This window comes from Oncorhynchus gorbuscha, linkage group LG05 (genome assembly GCF_021184085.1).
Source record: "Oncorhynchus gorbuscha isolate QuinsamMale2020 ecotype Even-year linkage group LG05, OgorEven_v1.0, whole genome shotgun sequence".
Taxonomy (NCBI): Eukaryota; Metazoa; Chordata; class Actinopteri; order Salmoniformes; family Salmonidae; genus Oncorhynchus; species Oncorhynchus gorbuscha.
The window spans coordinates 41,102,637-41,123,752 of NC_060177.1; the positions used below are offsets into that span (position 1 = coordinate 41,102,637).

Consider the following 21,116-nt stretch of genomic DNA (forward strand, 5'->3'; position numbering starts at 1 on the left):
TGAAAGCCCCTCGCCCGACGTCTCGAATCCAGTATGGAACGAACGGAGTACGCCGGGGCCCCCTCGATGTCCAGAGGGGGCGAGGGAACATCCCGCACCTCAGACTCCTGGAGCGGACCTGCCACCACCGGCCTGAGGAGAGACATATGGAACGAGGGGTTGATGCGGTAATCGGGGGGAAGCTGTAACCTGTAACATACCTTGTTCACTCTCCTCAGGACTTTAAATGGCCCCACAAACCGCAGATCCAGCGACCGACAGGGCAGGGGGAGGGGCAGAATTCGGGTCGATAGCCAGACCCTCACTGCGGTGACAGTCTTCCGGCGCCGACAGAGATGGCTGCCTTGCTTCCCGTTCCTAGGAAACTATGCAGTTTTTTGTTTTCTTACGTGTTATTTCTTACATTAGTACCCCCAGGTCATCTTAGGTTTCATTACATACAGTCGAGAAGAAATACTGAATATAAGAGCAGCGTCAACTCACCATCAGTTACGTCCAAGAATATGACGTTCGCAAAGCGGATCCTGTGTTCTGCCTTTCACCCAGGACAACGGAATGGATCCCAGCCGGCGACCTAAAAAACGACTTCGTAAAAGAGGGAAACGAAGCGGTCTTCTGGTCAGACTCCGGAGACGGGCACATCGTGCACCACTCCCTAGTATACTTCTCGCCAATGTCCAGTCTCTTGACAACAAGGTTGATGAAATCCGAGCAAGGGTGGCATTCCAGAGGGACACGTTCTTTGCTTCACGGAAGCATGGCTCACTGGAGAGACGCTATCGGAGTCGGTGCAGCCAGCTGGTTTCTCCACGCATCGCGCAGACAGAAACAAACATCTTTCTGGTAAGAAGAGGGGCGGGGGCGTATGCCTTATGGCTAACGAGATGTGGTGTAGTCACAAAAACATATAGGAACTCAAGTCCTTCTGTTCACCTGATTTAGAATTCCTCACAATCAAATGTCGACCGCATTACCTACCAAAGGAATTCTCTTTGATTATAATCACAGCCGTATATATTCCCCCCCAAGCAGACACATCAATGGCTCTGAACAAACTTTATTTGACTCTTTGCAAACTGGAATCCATACATCCTGAGGCTGCATTCATTGTAGCTGGGGGTTTTAACAAGGCTAATCTGAAAAGAAGACTCCCTAAATTGTATCAGCATATCGATTGCGCAACCAGGGCTGGCAAAACCTTGGATCATTGTTATTCTAACTTCCGCGACGCATATAAGGCCCTGCCCCGCCCTCCTTTCGGAAAAGCTGACCATGACTCCATTTTGTTGATCCCTGCCTACAGACAAAAACTAAAACAAGAAGCTCCCACGCTGAGGTCTGTCCAACGCTGGTCCGACCAATCTGATTCCACACTTCAAGACTGCTTCCATCACGTGGACTGGGATATGTTTCGTATTGCATCAGACAACAACATTGACGAATACGCTGATTCGGTGTGCGAGTTCATTAGAATGTGCGTTGAAGATGTCGTTCCCATAGCAACGATTAAAACATTCCCAAACCAGACACCATGGATTGATGGCAGCATTCGCGTGAAACTGAAAGCGCGAACCACTACTATTAATCAGGGCAAGGTGACCGGAAACATGACCGAATACAAACAGTGTAGCTATTCCCTCCGCAAGGCAATCAAACAACCTAAGCGTCAGTATAGAGACAAGTAGAATCTCAATTCAACGGCTCAGACACAAGAGGTATGTGGCAGGGTCTACAGTCAATCACGGATTACAAAAAGAAAATCAGCCCCGTCACGGACCAGGATGTCTTGCTCCCAGGCAGACTAAATAACATTTTTGCCTGCTTTGAGAAAAATACAGTGCCACTGAAATGGCCTGCAACCAAAACATGCGGCCTCTCCTTCACTGCAGCCGAGGTGAGTAAAACATTTAAATGTGTTAACCCTCGCAAGGCTGCAGGCCCAGACAGCATCCACAGCCGCGCCCTCAGAGCATGCGCAGACCAGCTGGCTGGTGTGTTTACGGACATATTCAATCAATCCCTATCCCAGTCTGCTGTTCCCACATGCTTCAAGATGGCCACCATTGTTCCTGTTCCCAAGAAAGCTAAGGTAACTGAGCTAAACGACTACCGCCCCGTAGCACTCACTTCCGTCATCATGAAGTGCTTTGAGAGACTAGTCAAGGACCATATCACCTCCACCCTACCTGACACCCTAGACCCACTCCAATTTGCTTACCACCTCAATAGGACCACACTGCACACTGCCCTAACCCATCTGGACAAGAGGAATACCTATGTGAGAATGCTGTTCATCGACTACAGCTCGGCATTTAACACCATAGTACCCTCCAAGCTCATCATTAAGCTCAACCCCGCCCTGTGCAACTGGGTACTGGACTTTCTGACGGGCCGCCCCCAGGTGGTGAGGGTAGGCAACAACATCTCCACCCCGCTGATCCTCAATACTGGGGCCCCACAAGGGTGCGTTCTGAGCCCTCTCCTGTACTCCCTGTTCACCCACGACTGCGTGGCCACGCACGCCTCCAAATCAATCATCAAGTTTGCGGACGACACAACAGTGGTAGGCTTGATTACCAACAACGACGATACGGCCTACAGGGAGGAGGTGAGGGCCCTCGGAGTGTGGTGTCAGGAAAATAACCTCACACTCAATGTCAACAAAACTAAGGAGATGATTGGGGACTTCAGGAAACAGCAGAGGGAACACCCCCCTATCCACATCGATGGAACAGTAGTGGAAAGGGTAGCAAGTTTTAAGTTCCTCGGCATACACATCACAGACAAACTGAATTGGTCCACCCACACAGACAGCATCGTGAAGAAGGAGCAGCAGCGCCTCTTCAACCCCAGGAGGCTGAAGAAATTTGGCTTGTCACCAAAAGCACTCACAAACTTCTACAGATGCACAATCGAGAGCATCCTGGCGGGCTGTATCACCGCCTGGTACGGCAACTGCTCCGCCCACAACCGTAAGTCTCTCCAGAGGGTAGTGAGGTCTGCACAACGCATCACCGGAGGCAAACTACCTGCCCTCCAGGACACCTAAACCACCCGATGTTACAGGAAGGCCATAAAGATCATCAAGGACAACAACCACCCGAGCCACTGCCTGTTCACCCCGCTGTCATCCAGAAGGCGAGATCAGTACAGGTGCATCACAGCTGGGAGCGAAAGACTGAAAAACAGCTTCTATCTCAACGCCATCAGACTGTTAAACAGCCACCACTAACATTGAGTGGCTGCTGCCAACACACTGACTCAACTCCAGCCACTTTAATAATGGGAATTGATGTCAAATATATCACCAGCCACTTTAAACAATGCTACCTAATATAATGTTTACATACCCTACATTATTCATCTCATATGTATACATATATACTGTACTCTTTATCATCTACTGCATCTTTATGTAATACATGTATCACTAGCCACTTTAACTATGCCACTTTGTTTACATACTAATCTCATATGTATATACTGTACTCGATACCATCTACTGTATCTTGCCTATGCCGCTCTGTACCATCACTCATTCATATATCTTTATGTACATATTATTTATCCCCTTACACTTGTGTGTATAAGACAGTAGTTTTGGAATTGTTAGTTAGATTGATTTGAGTCTGCGCCAACTTTCTGCCGCAGTACGGCGCGCAGAAGGTAGACATGGGCGGCCTCCCATGTTTCCTCCGCACGCCGGAACCAGTCGTCCACTGCAGGAGCCTCGTTCTGACTCTGATGCCAAGGAGCCAGAACCGGCTGATACCCTAATACACACTGGAAGGGAGAAAGGTTAGTGGAGGAGTGGCGGAGCGAATTCTGGGCCATCTCTGCCCAGGGCACGAACGCTGCCCACTCCCCCGGCCGGTCCTGGCAATAATACCTAACCACATCCTGATTTACTCTCTCCACCTGCCCATTAGTCTCGGGGCGAAAATCTGAGGTAAGGCTGAACGAGACCCCCAGACGTTCCATGAACGCCCTCCAGACCCTCGACGTGATCTGGGGTCCCCGATCAGACACTATATCCTCAGGCACCCTGTAGTGCCGGAAGACGTGTGTAAATAGAGCCTCCGCAGTCTGTAGGCCCGTAGACAAGGGAGGAGACGACAGGACTTAGAAAAACGATCCACAACGACCAGATTCATGGTGTTACCCTGTGAAGGAGGAAGATCAGTCAGGAAATACACCGACCGGTGTGACCATGGCAGTTGTGGAACGGTAAAGGTTGTAACTTTCCTCTGAGCAGGTGTCTAGGAGCCTTGCACTGGGCGCACACCGAGGAGGAAACATAAACCCTCACATCCTTAGCTAAAGTGGGCCACCAGTACTTCCCACTAAGACAGCGCACCGTCCGATCGATACCAGGATGACCAGAGGAGGGTGAGATATGGGCCCAAAAGGTCACGGACAGCCAACGGCACGTACAGACGCCCAGCCGGACATTGAAGCGGAGCGGGCTCTGTGTCTGCGTCTAGCTCCCACACTACTGGTGCAACCAGGCAAGAAGCCGGGAGTATGGGAGTGGGATCCATGGGCTGCTCCTCTGTGTCATACAGCCGGGACAATGAGTCTGCCCTAACCTTCTGAAAGCCTTGTCTGTAGGAAAGGGTTAACACAAAACGGGTGAAAACCATGGCTCACCTTGCCTGGCGAGGGTTCAGTCTCCTCGCCACACGGATGTAATCCAAATTGCAGTGGTCAGTCCAGATGAGAAAAGGGTGTGACAGAGAAGAAGAAGGCACAGTGGCGAAGCCTAGGTGGCATACCCGAGCGCTGAGAGAGCACCTCTCCTATCCCAGCCTCGGACACGTCCACCTCAACTACAAACGCCAAAGAGGGATCCGGATGGGCCAACATGGGAGCCGAGGAAAACAGAGCCCTCAGGTGACTAAAAGCCCTGTCTGCCTCAGCTGACCACCGCAAACGCAACCAGCCCCCCTTCAGCAGTAAAGTAATGGGAGCCGCGACCTGACCAAAACCCCGGATAAACCTCCGGTAGTAGTTGGCAAACCCTAAGAACGGCTGCACCTTCTTTACCGTGGTGGGAGTCGGCCACTTACGCGCAGCTGCAATGAGGTCACTCTCCATCTCCACCCCTGAAGTGGAAATATGATACCCTAGGAAGGAGACAGACTGTTGGAAGAACAGGCATTTCTCAGCCTTGACGTACAGGTCATGCTCCAACAGGCGACCAAGAACTCTGCGCACTAGGAACACATGCTCTGCGCGTGCAGCGCAGTATATCAAAATGTCATCAATATACAACACTATACCCTTCCTGTGCAGGTCCCTGAAAATCTCATCTACAAAGGCTTGGAAGAGTGATGGCACATTCACCAAAACGTACGGCATGACGAGGTACTTATAGTGCCCAGAGGTGGTACTGAAAGCCTTCTTCCACTTGTCTCCCTCTCGGATACGCACCAGGTTGTAAGCGCTCCTGAGATCTAGTTTAGTGAAGAAGCGTGCCCCGTGCATAGACTCTATCGCAGTGGCTATGAGCGGTAGTGGGTAACTATACCTCACAGTGATCTGATTCAGACCCCGATAGTCAATATACAGGCATAGACCTCCCTCCTTCACAAAAAATAAACTCGAGGAGGCGAGTGAAGTGGAGGACCGAATGTACCCCTGACGCAGGGATTCAGAGACATATGCTTCCATAGCCTCCGTCTCCGCCTGTGAGGGGATACACGTGACTCCTGGGAAGTGCAGCATCTTCCAGGAGATCCCCAAACTATAGGCTAAAGCACTATCAATAAAATTCCCAGCTGCGCCTGAATCGACGAGTGCCTTATGCTGGGAATGCGGGGAAAATTCAGGAAACGTAATAGACAAAAACATTTGCGCAACAGAGGGCTCTGGGTGAGAATGGTGCCGGCTCACCTGGGGTGATACCAGAGTGTCCTGCCTGCTGCCTCGATTCCCAGAGGAACCAACCTGACTGGCAGTGTGACCTCTGCGGCCACAGATGGTGCACAAGCGGGAACCCCCTTCGGTCTCCCTGACCACCGCCCCTCCCAGCTCGATGGTTATCGGAGAGGGAGTGCAGGAGGATGGAACCATCAGACCCCAATCTGAACGTCCGTGAATAGCCAACAGGTTGTCCAGCCTGATGGACAGGTCCACCAGCTGGTCAAACGTGAGGGTGGTGTCTCTGCAGGCCAACTCCCGACGGACGTCCTCGCGCAGACTGCAGCGGTAATGGTCGATCAGGGCCCTGTTGTTCCATCCCGCGCCGGCAGCCAGGGTCCTAAACTCCAGGGCGAACTCCTGGGCGCTCCTCGTCTCCTGCCTCAGATGGTAGAGGCGCTCACCCGCCGCTCTGCCCTCGGGCGGGTGGTCGAAGACTGCCAGGAGGCGCCTGAAGGACTCCCTGTCTCTCCCAGCGGTCCATTGTCTGGACAACGCGATCCATGGCGACGCCAAAATGGTGAAGTATAACTGCATGCTCCTGGACGCGCTCCTCCACCTGCAACTCGTTCCATAATAAAGACCTCTACAAATACTCAGTCCTGCCAATTCCAATCTGCCAGATCTTAATCTCTGCTCGGTTCATGATTCTAGCCATTTTCGATTATTCAAGATCCTGTTATTCTGCTGTGCCCGCTTCCCTGCCTGACATCGTTTATCCTCTCACTGCAGTTTTCTCTGGGCCCTTTCTCCCATTCCACATCTCACCACCCAGCTACCTTGGATTCCCCTCAGGACCTGTTTACCCTGTTCTACTCCAACCTCAGTCTCCACATCTGTTTTTTCTGCAACTCATCTGAGCTTCCCCCGGATTTGCACTCCATATCTATCTATATCATATATATATTTTGCTTCATTCATCTCTGTTTCCTCATCTGAGTCAGCTCTTGGATTCCCCTGTGTCATTCCGCTTAACATACACAGAAGTATATATTCTTAGACCTGCATATTTAGTTAAAAGAAATTCATCTTGCGTTCAGTGCAAGTAGAGTCAGGGTACATGCAACAGTTTGGGCCGCCTGGCCCGTTGCAAATTGTGTGAAGACCGTAATTAATTTGCCAGAATTTTACATAATTATGACATGACATTGAAGGTTGTGCAATGTAACAGCAATATTTAGACTTAGGGTTGCCACCCAATAGATAAAATACGTAACGCTTCCGTGTTTCACTGAAAGAATAAACGTGTTGTTTTCGAAATGATAGTTTCCGGATTTTACCATATTAATGACCAAAGGCTCGTATATATGTATTTATGATATTATAATTAAGTCTATGATTTGATATTTGATAGAGCAGTCTGACTGAGCGGTGGTAGGCAGCAGCAGGCTCATAATCATTCATTCAAACAGCACTTTACTGCGTTTTGCCAGCAGCTCTTAGCAATGCTTGATGCACAGGGCTGTTTATGACTTCAAGCCTATCAACTCCCAAGATTAGGCTGGCAATACTAAGGTGCCTATAAGAACATCTAAAAGTCAAAGATATATGAAATACAAATGTTATAGAGAGAAACAGTCGACGCGTCATAATTAAGATAATAACTACAAACTAAAACTTCTGAACTGGGAATATCGAAGAACTGGGAATATTGAACAACAGCTATCATATATTCTCATGTTCTGAGCAAGGAACCTAAACGTTACATTTTTTACATGGCATATATTGCACTTGAACTTTCTTATCCAACACTGTTTTTGCATTATTTAAACGCAAAATGACAGAATAAAAGAAAACAGAGAGGTGAACTATCAAATCATAAAATGTATTTGCGTAGATTAAACATACTATCAAATCAATTGACCAGGTAGTAAACATAAATCATTACTATGTAGAATTTAGGAAAATGTGTTTTATAGCAGCTATAAATCAAGCTATTGGTGGTGTTTTCATGCAGCTCAATAAACTATAACCTAAATTCATTATTACCTCCAACTTGGCCCAATTCACATTTCCAATTGCCCACCCTGACATACCAAGCTATTACGGGCCCTGCGTCTCAACCAATAGCCAGAGAGGGTCAGGCTCCTTGGGCTTTGCGGTGTCCACTCTGGTTTGTGTGTCTTCAGCAGAACAGTGTTGCCATATCCAAGTGCAAGTGGTCATATAATCATTCTTTGTTCCACTGCACAAGAGGGGGTCCGTGGAGTTTTAGGAACGTCAAGGCAGACACAATGCATAAGATGTTTTGATTGGCCGAAGTGGTCAAGCCTCCGACGGGACTCCGCAGTGCACACACGTAGCCTGCAATTCTTAATTATTCTCGGCACCGTCAGAGAACCCAGGGAAGAAACCACCATTTACCTACGTCTAGGCTGCTATACATATTTGTTTGGTTTGTCATTCTATTATTTTATCATGGAATTTTTGTGGTCATTTTTTGTGGTCATAGTCTATTTAGAATTGATCAGAATTAATTTCACATAAATAGTTTTACCAGTTATGTGTATTCTCAAATTGAAAAAAGTAAGGGAGCGGAAATGTTTCCCATGCTTGTTCAATTAATAAACAATTAATGAACATGCACCCGTGGACACTAAGACACTAACAGCTTACAGATGGTAGGCAATTAAGGTCAGTTATGAAAACTTAGGACACTAAAGAGGCCTTTCTACTGACTCTGAAAAACACCAAAAGAAAGGGTCCCTGCTCATCTGTGTGAACTTGCCTTAGTCATGCTGCAAGGAGGCACGAGGACTACAGATGTTGCCAATTGCAATGTCCGTACTGCGGGACGCCTAAGACAGCGCTACAGGGAGACTACAGGGAGACAGGACGGACTGCTGATCGTCCTCACAGTGGCAGACCACATGTAACAACACCTGCACATGACTGCAGCTGCCTTGGTGGATGAGTGGGGTAACATCTCACAGCAAGAACTGGCAAATCTGGTGCAGTCCATGAGGAGGAGATTCACTGCAGTACTTAATGCAGCTGGTGGCCACACCAGATACTGACTGTTACTTTTGATTGTAACCCCCCCTTTGTTCTGGGACAAATTATTCCATTTATGTTAGTCACATGTCTGTTCATACAAATATTTACACATGTTAAGTTTGCATAAACGCAGTTGACGTTTCTTTTTTTGCTGAGTTTACATGCTTGGGGCCTATACAAAAACAGGATTAGTATAAAGTCAACAATAATATTATAATCAGTGGAATCCTTCAGGTAAAACACTTTCCATTCACTTTGAGTGGGCCACAACATGTAAATATCTATTACTCAACATAAGAGGAAGTGTATCTCATAATTGAATATAAAGGGGGGAGTTTGCATGTAAATGGCAAAAAAAGCCCTGTACATCTTTAAGCGATCCATGTCTTGCAGCCAAGTCAAAGGGATTCTGCTCGCAACAAGTTACATTATAGATGAGTCTTTACTTGCCAATAAAAATCCCATATAACTACTTAATACAACATTTGTAAGCTATAATGCCACAGTATGCACATTTAACCTATAGTTTTATGTTGTTGATACAGTATTTCTATTTTCCTAGATATATTTTACAATTCATTTTTCCATTTATCTCAGACAGAATTGCCATCTCAAACCAAAGACTACACTTTTGCCTTCAGAACAGCCTCAATTAGTCCGGGCAAGGACTCTAAAATGTGAAGAAAGCGTTCCACAGGGATGCTGGCCAATGTTGACTCCAATGCTTCCCACAGTTGTGTCAAGTTGGCTGGATGTCCTTTGGGTGGTGGACCATTCTTGATACACACGGGAAACTGTTGAATGCAACAAAAAAACAGTAGCATTGCAGTTCTTGACACAATCCGGTGCTCCACCTACTACCATACCCTGTTCAAAGACACTTAAATATTTTGCCTTGTCCATTCACCCTCTGAATGTCTCAAGGCTTAAAAATCATTGTTTAACCGCTCTCTTCCCCTTCATCTACACTGATTGAAGTGGATTTAACAAGTGACATGGAAAGAGCAGGTGTTCTTAATGTTTTGTATAGTCAGTGTATGAGTAATTTTAATGTTGGCTCTTTATATTGTTGGATGGTGGGGCCTCCCAGCCGTACACAGCTCCCTTCTGTAAATATTACTGTGTAACCCTATAGCACATAAGGGTACACTATGTGTTAGCATGAACATACACTGTATTTCCCGATCTATCGTATGTATTGTGCCAACATTTTAGCCATGGGTTTCATGGCGGAAAATATTTTTATTTGTTTCTCATTGGACTCAAAATAAAGGATGAGTTGTCATTGTCAAACCTCAAGAAGCTAATTGGTGAAATGTACAATTCATTTAATCCAACTGTTTAATTACATTTGGCCTATATCAGTCAAGCTGTAGCACTTAATTAATTGTGGTTGCTTCTTATGTAAATGATCAGCAACAGTTTAAAAACAGGTGTAACTGCTGCTTTTTTTAGGACCGTTTAACTGCCTTTAAAAGTTAGTTCTACTTATTTTGTTGGCTGACAAAAAGTAAATGTGGACAGATCATCCAATATTGTAACGGCGTTCGTCTGTTGAAGAAAGAGAGTCGGACCGAAATGCAGCGTGTTGGTTATTCATGACTTTAATGAACTGAATCGCGGTACATGAAGTAACTGAATACTAAATACAAAACAACAGAACGGAACATGAAACTTATTACAGCCTATCTGGTGAATTCTACACAAAGACAGGAACAAACACCCACGAAATACAAAGCGAAACTCAGGCTGCCTAAATACGGTTCCCAATCAGAGACAACGAAAAGCACCTGACGCTAATTGAGAATCGCCTCAGGCAGCCAAGCCTATACCACACCCCTAATCAGCCGCGATCCCAAATAATACAAACCCCAATACGAAACACAACCTATAAACCCATGTCACACCCTGGCCTACCCAAACATATAACAAAAACACAAAATACAATGACCAAGGTGTGACAAATATCTTCAATATGCACCTTGGAATTGAATAAGGACGCGTGGAGTTGCGTCCCCGATGTGTCTGTCTTCACTTGTAGCCTGTGAGAAAGACCCGCTTACATGATGGAGCGCCATGTGATTGAGAGGTGCTTCGGAGCGTGCAGCACTCAGGGCGAAGTGCACAACGCAGCAAAAGGCATGGATTTTTTAGGATGCATTATAGCCACACGAAGGGGATGCCGCTGTAAAATGTAAGGGAATATCAAGTGCTTGCTAAATTGTGAATGGGAGACTGATGAAGTGTGCACAGCTCATACCTTTTCAAGTGACTTTTTTTCATCATTAGTGTTGCATCATGTAGCCTTACAATGTATTAAAAATCCACATGTATAGCCAAACGTTTATAGAACAACTAGATTTACATTAAGCATATAGGAGTACTTATTTATTTGATAACCACTCAACACAGAACAGATGCATGTGTGCACTCCTTCAAATAGTTTGGAGAAAATATCCTTTCTATTTTATTCAGCTTTAATTCTATTATTGATACAATACAATAATGCCAAATAAATCTAAGCAAATCTTGTCTGCTAAATGAACGAGTGTAGCCACAGCCATTTGTGACTCATTTCAGGAAACTAGTCGTATGTCGCAAGTCTGGACTTCACAGGAGAGCCATTTGAAAGTAAAAAATGTTTTTATCAAAATGTGTTTTCTGGCAGAAATGTCTTCTTGAACATGTGAACTTTCATATGCCTTAATAATAAATGTGTATGCCATCTGTAAATACAAATACAATTGTTAAATTACGGCTCCTTGTTGGATAAGCCACAGAAAAAGCCAGCAACCTTCCCACTAGCCATGATTGGCTTAGATAATGAGTGGGCTGGACATGCCAAGGGAGGAGTTCGGATTGGTCTGCCATATAGAGGGCTTCTGTCTATTTGAGCTCATCAGTCGGTATTAGTAATCCTGATAAACACGGATTTTCAAAAAATGTATTCTGTAGTGGAACTGCATAAGGGTTGCTCTCCACTTTCCTGGAGGATCAAGGTTTGAAATCAGAGGAAATAAGAGTATGATAGCTAAAGAGATGGAGAAAACACCTGTCTTCGGATTACATCTTCAAACTAAGGGCAACCATGGTATGGCATTCCTGACAGGGATATGCATCCGTAATGCATGAAGATGTATACAGGTAAGATATTCTGGCTTTAGGTGGCTACATTATCAGATATTACACATTTCTAATTTTGATGAAGTGGTTTCATTTCAAGCTAAAGTGTACTGTTAGCTAGCTAAAGTTAGATGGCTGGCTCCCTATATGTTTCCCAGAGCCGTTTGCTTTTCTAGTTCAAATCAAATCAAATGTTATTTGTCACATGCGCCGAATACAACAGGTCTAGACCTTACAGTGAAATGCTTACTTACAAGCCCTTATCCAACAACGCAGTTATAATAAAATTAAAATTAAATAAGAATAAGAAATATAAGTAACATATAAATAAAGAGCAGCAGTAAAATAAAAATAGCGAGGCTATATACAGGGGGTACCGGTACAGAGTCAATGTGCGGGGGGGGGGGGGGGGGGTGGCACTGGTTAGTCGAGGTAATGAGGTAATATGTACATGTAGGTAGAGTAATGGGGAAAAAGCTGATTAGAAGCCTCTTGGACGTAGACTTTTCGTTCGGGTACTGCTTGCCCTGCGGTAGCAGAGAGAACAGTCTATGACTAGGGTGGCTGGAGTCTGACAATTGTTATGGCCTTCCTCAACCTAATGTTAGCTAACTAACATTGAACCTGGTTGGTTAGCTCCCAGCACTATGGCATTGTTGGTACTTCATTATTGATTAACTAGCTAACGTTAGCTGGCGGGCTAGTTAACTATCGTTACATGACATGTGTGATCTTAAACGTTGTTACCTAGCTAGGTTCATTGTATATGTCTTAAGCTGAAGTTTCCTGTTTGCTAGCTAGCTGACGTTATAATTCGTTTTCCAGAGCCGTTTGCTTTTCTAGTTAGAGCCTAATGCTAGGTAGCTAAAATTGAACCTGATTGGTTAGCTCCCAGCACTGTGGCACTGTTGGAACTGTTCATTGTTGTTTAACTAGCTAACGGTAGCTAACATTACGTGACGTGTGTACAACACCCGTTGAATATGGCCGGTGTCAGTATACATCTGCAAAAAAGCGTAATGAAATTGTTGCCAGCAGAGCTGGTTAGGCTGTTGATATCCAGAGGTCAACAAATTATTGGCCATAGCGTCAAGTGTGAGCTCCGAGAGCGAAACGAGATATGTGGGGCTAAAGTTTAAGAGGGTGTGGACGATGTTGAATGGGTGGAGACAAAGAGGAGCTTTTCACTAGAAACCAAAATATTCAAAGACCATTTTTCAAAAGTGAGTTTACAAGTTGATCAACTTTCAAAGCCAAATGACTTTCCCATTGTTCCACAAATGCAGTTTATGATATACCATTTTGTAGCTCTGAGACTCTACCTTTATACAATGTAAAAACACAATTTCAAATGTAAGACTGAATCCAGGTGGTGAGTCACATTTGGCATAGGCAGATCAGGACCTAACAGAAGGACAATTCAGAGTATGCTATTCTGTTCTTCTGAAACAGGCTACATTTTCTTCATATCATAATTCTTTAGACCGGTCTAAAATAAATATTGGATGTATAGTGATGGTGAAGGTGATAATACATGGATTTATTATACTTTTTAAAATGTAGATGTTCCAAAAGTCTGCATCAGTAGCTTGTAGGAAATGTGGAAGCCAGGAGTTGCCAGATTATTATTATTATTATAAAATAATTATTATAAAATAAATAGTTGCCAGACTATTTATTTTAATTAACGGTCAATCACTGTGAGACCGACAGTCATTTAATTGACAAGCAGAGCTGACAAAATGTCATGACCGCCACAGCCCTAGGCTACATTTGGAGATCCACTGATGGATACAAACCTTTTCAGTTGATTTTATGGCCTCCATCTAAAACATCCTACACAGACAAAAATGTAAATACTTGAGCAGATAGCCCCACCATAAGTGGACAGCTGTATCAAATACTCTTCAACCTCCACTCCTCTCTCTCTTCCTCCCTCCCACCAAAAGACAGTTCAGCTGAACTTTTTGGGAGAATGTGGTTCTTGAAGCAGTTGCACATGCAGTTTGAGAGTCAGGCAAGTGTCTATGTGACAGGTCAATTAAATATAAACGGGGGTCATTGTTTCTCATAGCAATGGAGAACGCCAATAACGGGGTCAAAAGGGCAGAGGAGCGGGGGCAACGAGGTCTGCCTTGAGCTCTACCAGTCAAATCCGAGGTAATACGAGTTAGAGCGCATGCTGTTCTGAGAGCTCAGCGTGACACACAGACATTACTTATCAACCACTTCATATACACTGATCGCTCCTCAATGAGTGATTGATTCTCTCCCTAACAAGATGCGTTTGTTTTTGAATAGGCTCTTCTTTCAAGAACCCTGTTTGCAATTACCCTCAATGGTCCTATTACCAAGGATCATTACTCAAAAATGGTGATGAGGAGCCCAATGAGACAGCGCTGCAGTTTGTGGAGACAGGAGCTCTGAGTCAGTTTGATGAGTTGCTGGCTCGCATGCGGCATTCAGGGCTATGATCACAGTTATTATCGAGGCGCAGTTTTATCAACACGCTAAAGTCACCGCTAAACTTAAATTAAACAGGCAAAGCCAAACAAACCTGCCACCAGCGAGGAGGGAACTCTCCTAAGGAGAAGCTCAATAGCTCAACTTTAGGCAACCACCCCGGCTACCTATTATGGGTGTGCATTCCAAATGCCACCCTATTCCCTATATAGTGCACTACCTTTGACCTCAAAAAGTAGTTCAAAAGTAGTGCACTATACAGGGAATAGGATGACATCTGGGATACACTCAGATGCTAATTCCAAAGCATGCTAATTCCAAAGAGGAAATTCCTCATGCATGAATGTGATCCGTCTGATGACACTATTTAAATATAGTGTAGCGGTGGGACGTTGAGTGGTTGACTGTTCGCCATACAGTAAATCCTGAAGAAGAGGATTTGTTATGCATTTAACGTCTCTCCAAAGACAACCTCGACGGGCACACTGACAATCAGCGCGACCACATTTATGTCCTATTCATTTCCTGTCCCCTGTTTAATATACAGAGCATCCCGTTTAATAGAGTTCACCTCCATGGAACTGTGATGTTATATTTGCTTCAATGGTTCATTATGATCACAAGAGCCTCCTTTATCATGCAGAAATCAGTGGGCTTAGCCACTAGGCCAGCTGGCTGGCTAGACAGTGAGTTGTATATAGCGACATCATGCATCTGAGCCCTGTTATGGGTCAGCATGTGCCCCGTTTATACTTGCAGAGATATGGTAAGGAGCAATTGGCACTACTGTGCTGGCCTGAACCAAACTGTGCTGGCTCTGATATTTTCTTTTCACATTGATCTTTTCAGCACAGTTCCAAAAACAACGGTGGATGCGTAACTAGGGTATTAACCAAATACCTTATTTAAATAAGTATTCAGACCCTTTGCTATGAGACTCTAAATTGAGCTCGGGTCATCCTGTTTCCATTTATCATCCTTGAGCTGTTTCTACAACTTGATTGGAGTCCACATGTGGTAAATTCAATTGATTGGACATGATTTGGAAAGACACACACCTGTCTTTATATTATGTCCCACACACTGTGCATGTCGGAGCAAAAACCAAGCCATGAGATCAAAGGAATCGTCCGTAGAGCTCTGAGACACGATTGTGTCGAAAGCACGGATATGGGGAAGGCTGCCCCAAAAAATTTAACATTGAAGGTCCCCAAGAACACAGTGGCCGCAATCATTCTTAAATGGAAGAAGTTTGGAACCACCAAGACTCTTACAAGAGCTGACCGCCCGGCCAAATTGGGCAATCGGGGGAGAAGGGCCTTGGTCAGGGAGGTGACCAAGGACTCGAAGGTCACTATGACTGAGTTTCGGAGTTCCTTTGTGGAGATGAGAGAAACTTCAAGAAGGACATCCATCTCAGCAGCACTCCACCAATCAGGCCTTTATGGTACAGTGGCCAGGCGGAAGCCACTCCTCAGTAAAAGGCCCACTTCGAGTTTGCCAAAAAGCAGCTAAAGGACTCTCAGACCATGAGAACAAGATTTTCTGGTCTGACGAAATCAAGACTGAACTCTTTGCCTGAAATCCAAGCGTCATGTCTGGAGGAAACTTGGCACCATCCCTACGGTGAAGCATGCTGTTGGGATGTTTTTCAGCAACAGGGACTGAGAGATTAGTCAGGATCGAGGGAAAGATGAACGGAGCAAAGTACAGAGAGATCCTTGATGAAAACCTACTCCAGAGCACTCATGACCTTAGACTGGGGCGAAGGTTCACCTTCCAACAGGACAACGACCCTAAGCACACAACCAAGACATTGCAAGAGTGGCTTTGGGACAAGTCTCTGAATGTCACTTAAGTGTCCCAGCCAGAGCTCGGACTTAAGCCCCATCTAACATCTCTGGAGAGACCTGAAAATGGCTGTGCAGCAACACTCCCCATCCAACCTGACAGAGCTTTGGAGGGTCTGCAGAGAAGAATGGGAGAAACTCTCCAAATACAGGTGTGCCGAGCTTGTAGCGTCAAAGGTGCTACAAGCACTGAGTAAAGGGTCTGAATGCTTATGTGAATGTGATATTTCACTTTTCTTTTTGTTATACATGTAAAGAAATGTCTAAAAACCTGTTTTTGCTTTATCATTATAGGGTATTGTGTGTACTGGTGAAAGCCAGTACTGCAGCATTCAATGTCGGTGGCGCACATGGAGTACTAGTCAAGCAGGTACGAGCTCCGCAAATCCATTAGGGATGCAAAAAGACTCTAACTTGAATTGATGATCGACAACTCAGACTCGCGTCGTATTCGGCAGGGACTACAGACTATTACAGACTGCAAAGGCAAATCCAGCTGTGCGGTGCCCACTGAAGCCTCCCTAACAGATGACCTTAACACATTCTATGTTAGCTTTGAGGCAAACAATACTGAGCCATCCAGGAAGACTATCACTGCTCTGGATGACTATGTGCTATCGGTCTCCAAGGCTGACGTGAGGAAAACTCTCAAAAGAGTGATGAGTCACAAAGCAAGCTGGCCCAGATGGCGTACCTGGCTGCGTCCTCAGAGTGTGTGCTGACCATCTGGCGGGCGTCTTCTCGGATATCTTCAACTTGTCCCTGTCCCCGGCTGCAGTCTGCTTTAAGGAGACCAACATCATCCCAGTGCCCAAGAAAAACAAGGTGACATGCCCAAATGACTATCACCTCTTGCACTCACCTTGGTCATCATGAAGTGCTTTGAGAGGCTGGTCATGGCCCACATCAAGGCCAACATGCCAGTCAAACTGGAACCACTCCAATTTACCTACCGCTCCAACACATCCACAGAAGATGCCATTTCCATTTCTATTCACATTTGGACAAGAGGAACACCTATGTGAGAACGCTATTCATTGACTACAGGTTCAGCATTCAATACTATTGTTTCCTCCAAGCCCGACACCAGCCTCTACAACTGGATCCTGGACTTCCTGACGGGCAGACCACAGGAGGATTGGCAACAACACCTCCTTCGCACTGACTCCACACAGGGGCCCCCAATTGTGTGACCTCAGTTCTCTGCAGTACTCCCTGTTCACCCATGACTGTGCGATTTTTGCACGACACCAACTCCATCATCAAGTTTGTTGACAACACCACAGTTGTAGGCCTGATAACCAACAATGATGAGTAAGCTTCTAACTCAACGTCAACAAAACAAAAACAGCATCACACACACTCCAGCCACGAGATGTTCACTCCCATCGGGCAGACGGTATCGGATCATGAGGTCTGATACCAACAGGCTAAGAGACCGTTTATATCTACAAGCCATCAGACTGCTGAACAGTTGAACTAGACTGACCACCTGCTCTGATTCATCACACATATGTACTCACTGATGCACACACACACACACACACACACACACACACACACACACACACACACACACACACACACACACACACACACACACACACACACACACACACACACACACACACACACACACACACACACACACACACACACACACTGAGTGTACCAAACATTAGGAACACCTTCACCTTTTGCCCTCAAAAGAACCTCAATTCGTTAGGGCATGGACTCTACAATGTGTCGAAAACGTTCCACAGGGATGCTGCACCATGTTAACTCCAATGCTTCCTACAGTTCTGTCAAATTGGCCTGCAGTGTTGATGTTCTTGATACAAACCGGTGTGCCTGGCACCTACTACCATACCTCTTTCAATACCTCTTAAATATTTTGTCCCATTCACCCTCTGAATGGCACACATACACAATCCCATGTTTAAATTGTCTCAAGGCTTAAAACAAATGTTTTAACCTGGCTCCTTCCCTTCATCTACACTGATTGAAGTTGATTTAACAAGTTACATCAATAAGGGATCATAGCTTTCACCTGGTCAGTCCATGTCATGTTTACATTATGTTCTTAATGTTTTGTACACTCAGTGCTACACACACACACATCACAACTACTGCTACCAGACTGCTATTATACTGCTCAATTTATACACATGGAAATATTGGACTATAAATTGTGCCTTCCTATATTTTACTTATGCTAATATAATTATTCTATTCTACCGTCATTTACATCACGTTCGTATTCTTATCTTTTCTTATTTTTGTTGCATTGTCGAGAAGGAACCTGCAAGTAAGCCTTTCGATGTATACCATGCCTATCCTGTAAATATGACTAATAAAACTTAAAAGGAACTTAAAAGGAATACACAAAATCGTACAACTGTTTCGTTTCTCTGCACAAATGTGCGTGTGATAAAAGCATGTTAAAAACACCATGTAAGCATGAGTCTCTGCTAGAATGCGAGTAAGCATTCCCACTACATGGCCAACTTGCAAAGTACAAATTGGCTATACTGGGCAGTGAACATTTATAAAAACAAATGTAAATATCATTTAAGGTTATGGTCAGTCATAAGGTAAAACAATCATATTTTTTTAAATGAATTATCATACTTCTGGATTTGCATCCTGACCCAATGGTGACAGTGAATCAGCATACCTCTTTCCCCATAAAGAGTGGGTGGCACTCCATGGTCATTCTCAACTGCCTCTGTGTCTCCTGCCAGTGACTCTGTGTATAACCTCAAAGGACTCTGGGGGTCCAAGGAACGGCCATTGGAGATGTTGGCCAGTTGAGCAGCAGCGTCCTTAGATCTCTTCTTCTCCTTCTTCAGAATGCTCACCAGGATATCTGTGATGCTTAGGTTAAAGAACATGTATAGACATCCTCTTTGGGAAGAAATGGTTAATGGGTAACTTAAAAAAAAAACTGAAATCGCACACCTGAGTTAGCCGGGTGGTGGGTACCATACATAGCAAGTAAGAGAAGAAAAACCCCAGAGCTACGGGCTGAGTGCCTTTGACCAGGATTGTCTGTCACTTTCAGTTAATTTTCACATTTGTTGACATCCAGCAGGTGGTTGCTATAACACACTGCAAGTTGATGGCTACCAGCTGGTTTTATCAATTCATCTCCGCAGTGTGTCTGAGCCATGAGAGGAAATGTCTATCCTCACAAATGTGAAACAAAATATCTCATCAGTCTAGTTTGAGGTAGAGATAACAGTCAGGTTTAAAGTCAAGGTATAGGCCTATATGGCATTTGGAGGTAAGGAATGGGACAAAATAGATACTCCAATTTCAACACAAATGGTAAAGGTCATTCTGTCTTAGAGAAAGGGAACTTCCATCTGTCAATATATCACAGAAAAACTAAATTAAGTTTCCAGAAAAGGACAAAACATATTTTGAAGAATATCCCCGGTCTGCCATGCACAGTGAGGGACATCACATGAAGATAAAGATGACATGCGGCTCCCCTTACAACACATACTTCAAGACAACAGGGGCAATAACAATGGTTTCCTTTGACATCGAGGAAATGGCACGAGCACGCTGTCGTCTTTAATATGGGCCAGGCTGACACATGCGTTCTCTGACCTTACCGGCTCAGTGAGATGTCCTGGGAATAGGGTGCCATTTGGGACCGTCAATATTATCCAAAATATTAGGGTGCCATTTGGGAACTCCGTTCTGCCACCCCTGGTCTTTGGTGCACCATTGGGGGGTGAAAACATCTGAAAACCTACCTCGTCAAAGAGTATCTTAAATAAGACATCTCAGTCTTATTCTGCCCCATAAAAAGTTTTAACTTGCACTGGTCTTTTCCTACTAGTGCAACCAATGTGAAATGGCTAGCTAGTTAGGATTGTCTGTCACTTTCAGTGCTACTAGCATTTCAATCGGTGACGTCACTCGCTCTGAGACCTTGAGGGTCTCGGCAAGGGTCACGGCTTTTGTGAAGCGATGGGTAACGATGCTTTGAGGGTGGCTGTTGTCGATGTGTGCAGTGTCCCTGGTTCGAGCCTAGGTAGGGGCGAGGAGAGGGACAGAAGCTATACTGCTACACTAGCACTGACTTTGCTGATAACTTCTTTATTGAGAAAAATGTACTTACTACGACTGGAGGAAATGTGTGATGTGATAGTTTCAACAAGCTATCTTAAGATGAATGTATTAACTGTAAGTTGCTCTGGATAAGAGCATCTGCTAAATTACTCAAATCTAAATGTAAATTTGGGATGCAGTCCTTGTCTGGTATGACTTACCGGAGAGAATAGGAGCCGTGAAGGCTGGAGAGAGCGTGTCAAGATACCAGAGCCTCTTCTCCTGATGAGAGTATTTTTTTTCTTCACATTTGTGCATGAGTGCATTTGTGTGTGCGCACATTTGTGAGTGTATGTTTGCGTACAAATGTGTCTGTGTGCGCACATTTGTGTGTGTGTGTATGACAGAGTGAGTGAGTGCAAAAGAGTGGGGAGTGAAAGACAAAAACACTCCGATCCTGTTCACACTTCCAATCCCACGACATGTTCCACCTGGCAACAGAACAGCACAAACTTATTCAACCCATTAGTTAAATTTACTGTAATGGTTTCCCTCTGTCCCATCTGCTTCAAACCCAATCCACTGGGATCAATCAAATGTTTTGGAGAACCTTGCACTTACACACTGTAAGCTGACAGTCTATATGTAGTTTATGCATATACAGGCACAGAGATGCAAAATGAACAATACATTCAT

At 45.0% G+C, this 21,116-nt stretch overlaps 1 protein-coding gene across 1 annotated transcript in view; it reads right to left on the bottom strand.

The window, feature by feature from the left end:
• kif6 (kinesin family member 6) overlaps positions 1–21,116 on the bottom strand; it is a 292,827-nt gene that overhangs the window by 115,453 nt on the left and 156,258 nt on the right. The window contains exon 13 of the mRNA XM_046349915.1: positions 19,033–19,224. Coding sequence (XP_046205871.1) covers positions 19,033–19,224 — 192 coding nt within the window. The remainder of the gene's footprint in view (positions 1–19,032; positions 19,225–21,116) is intronic.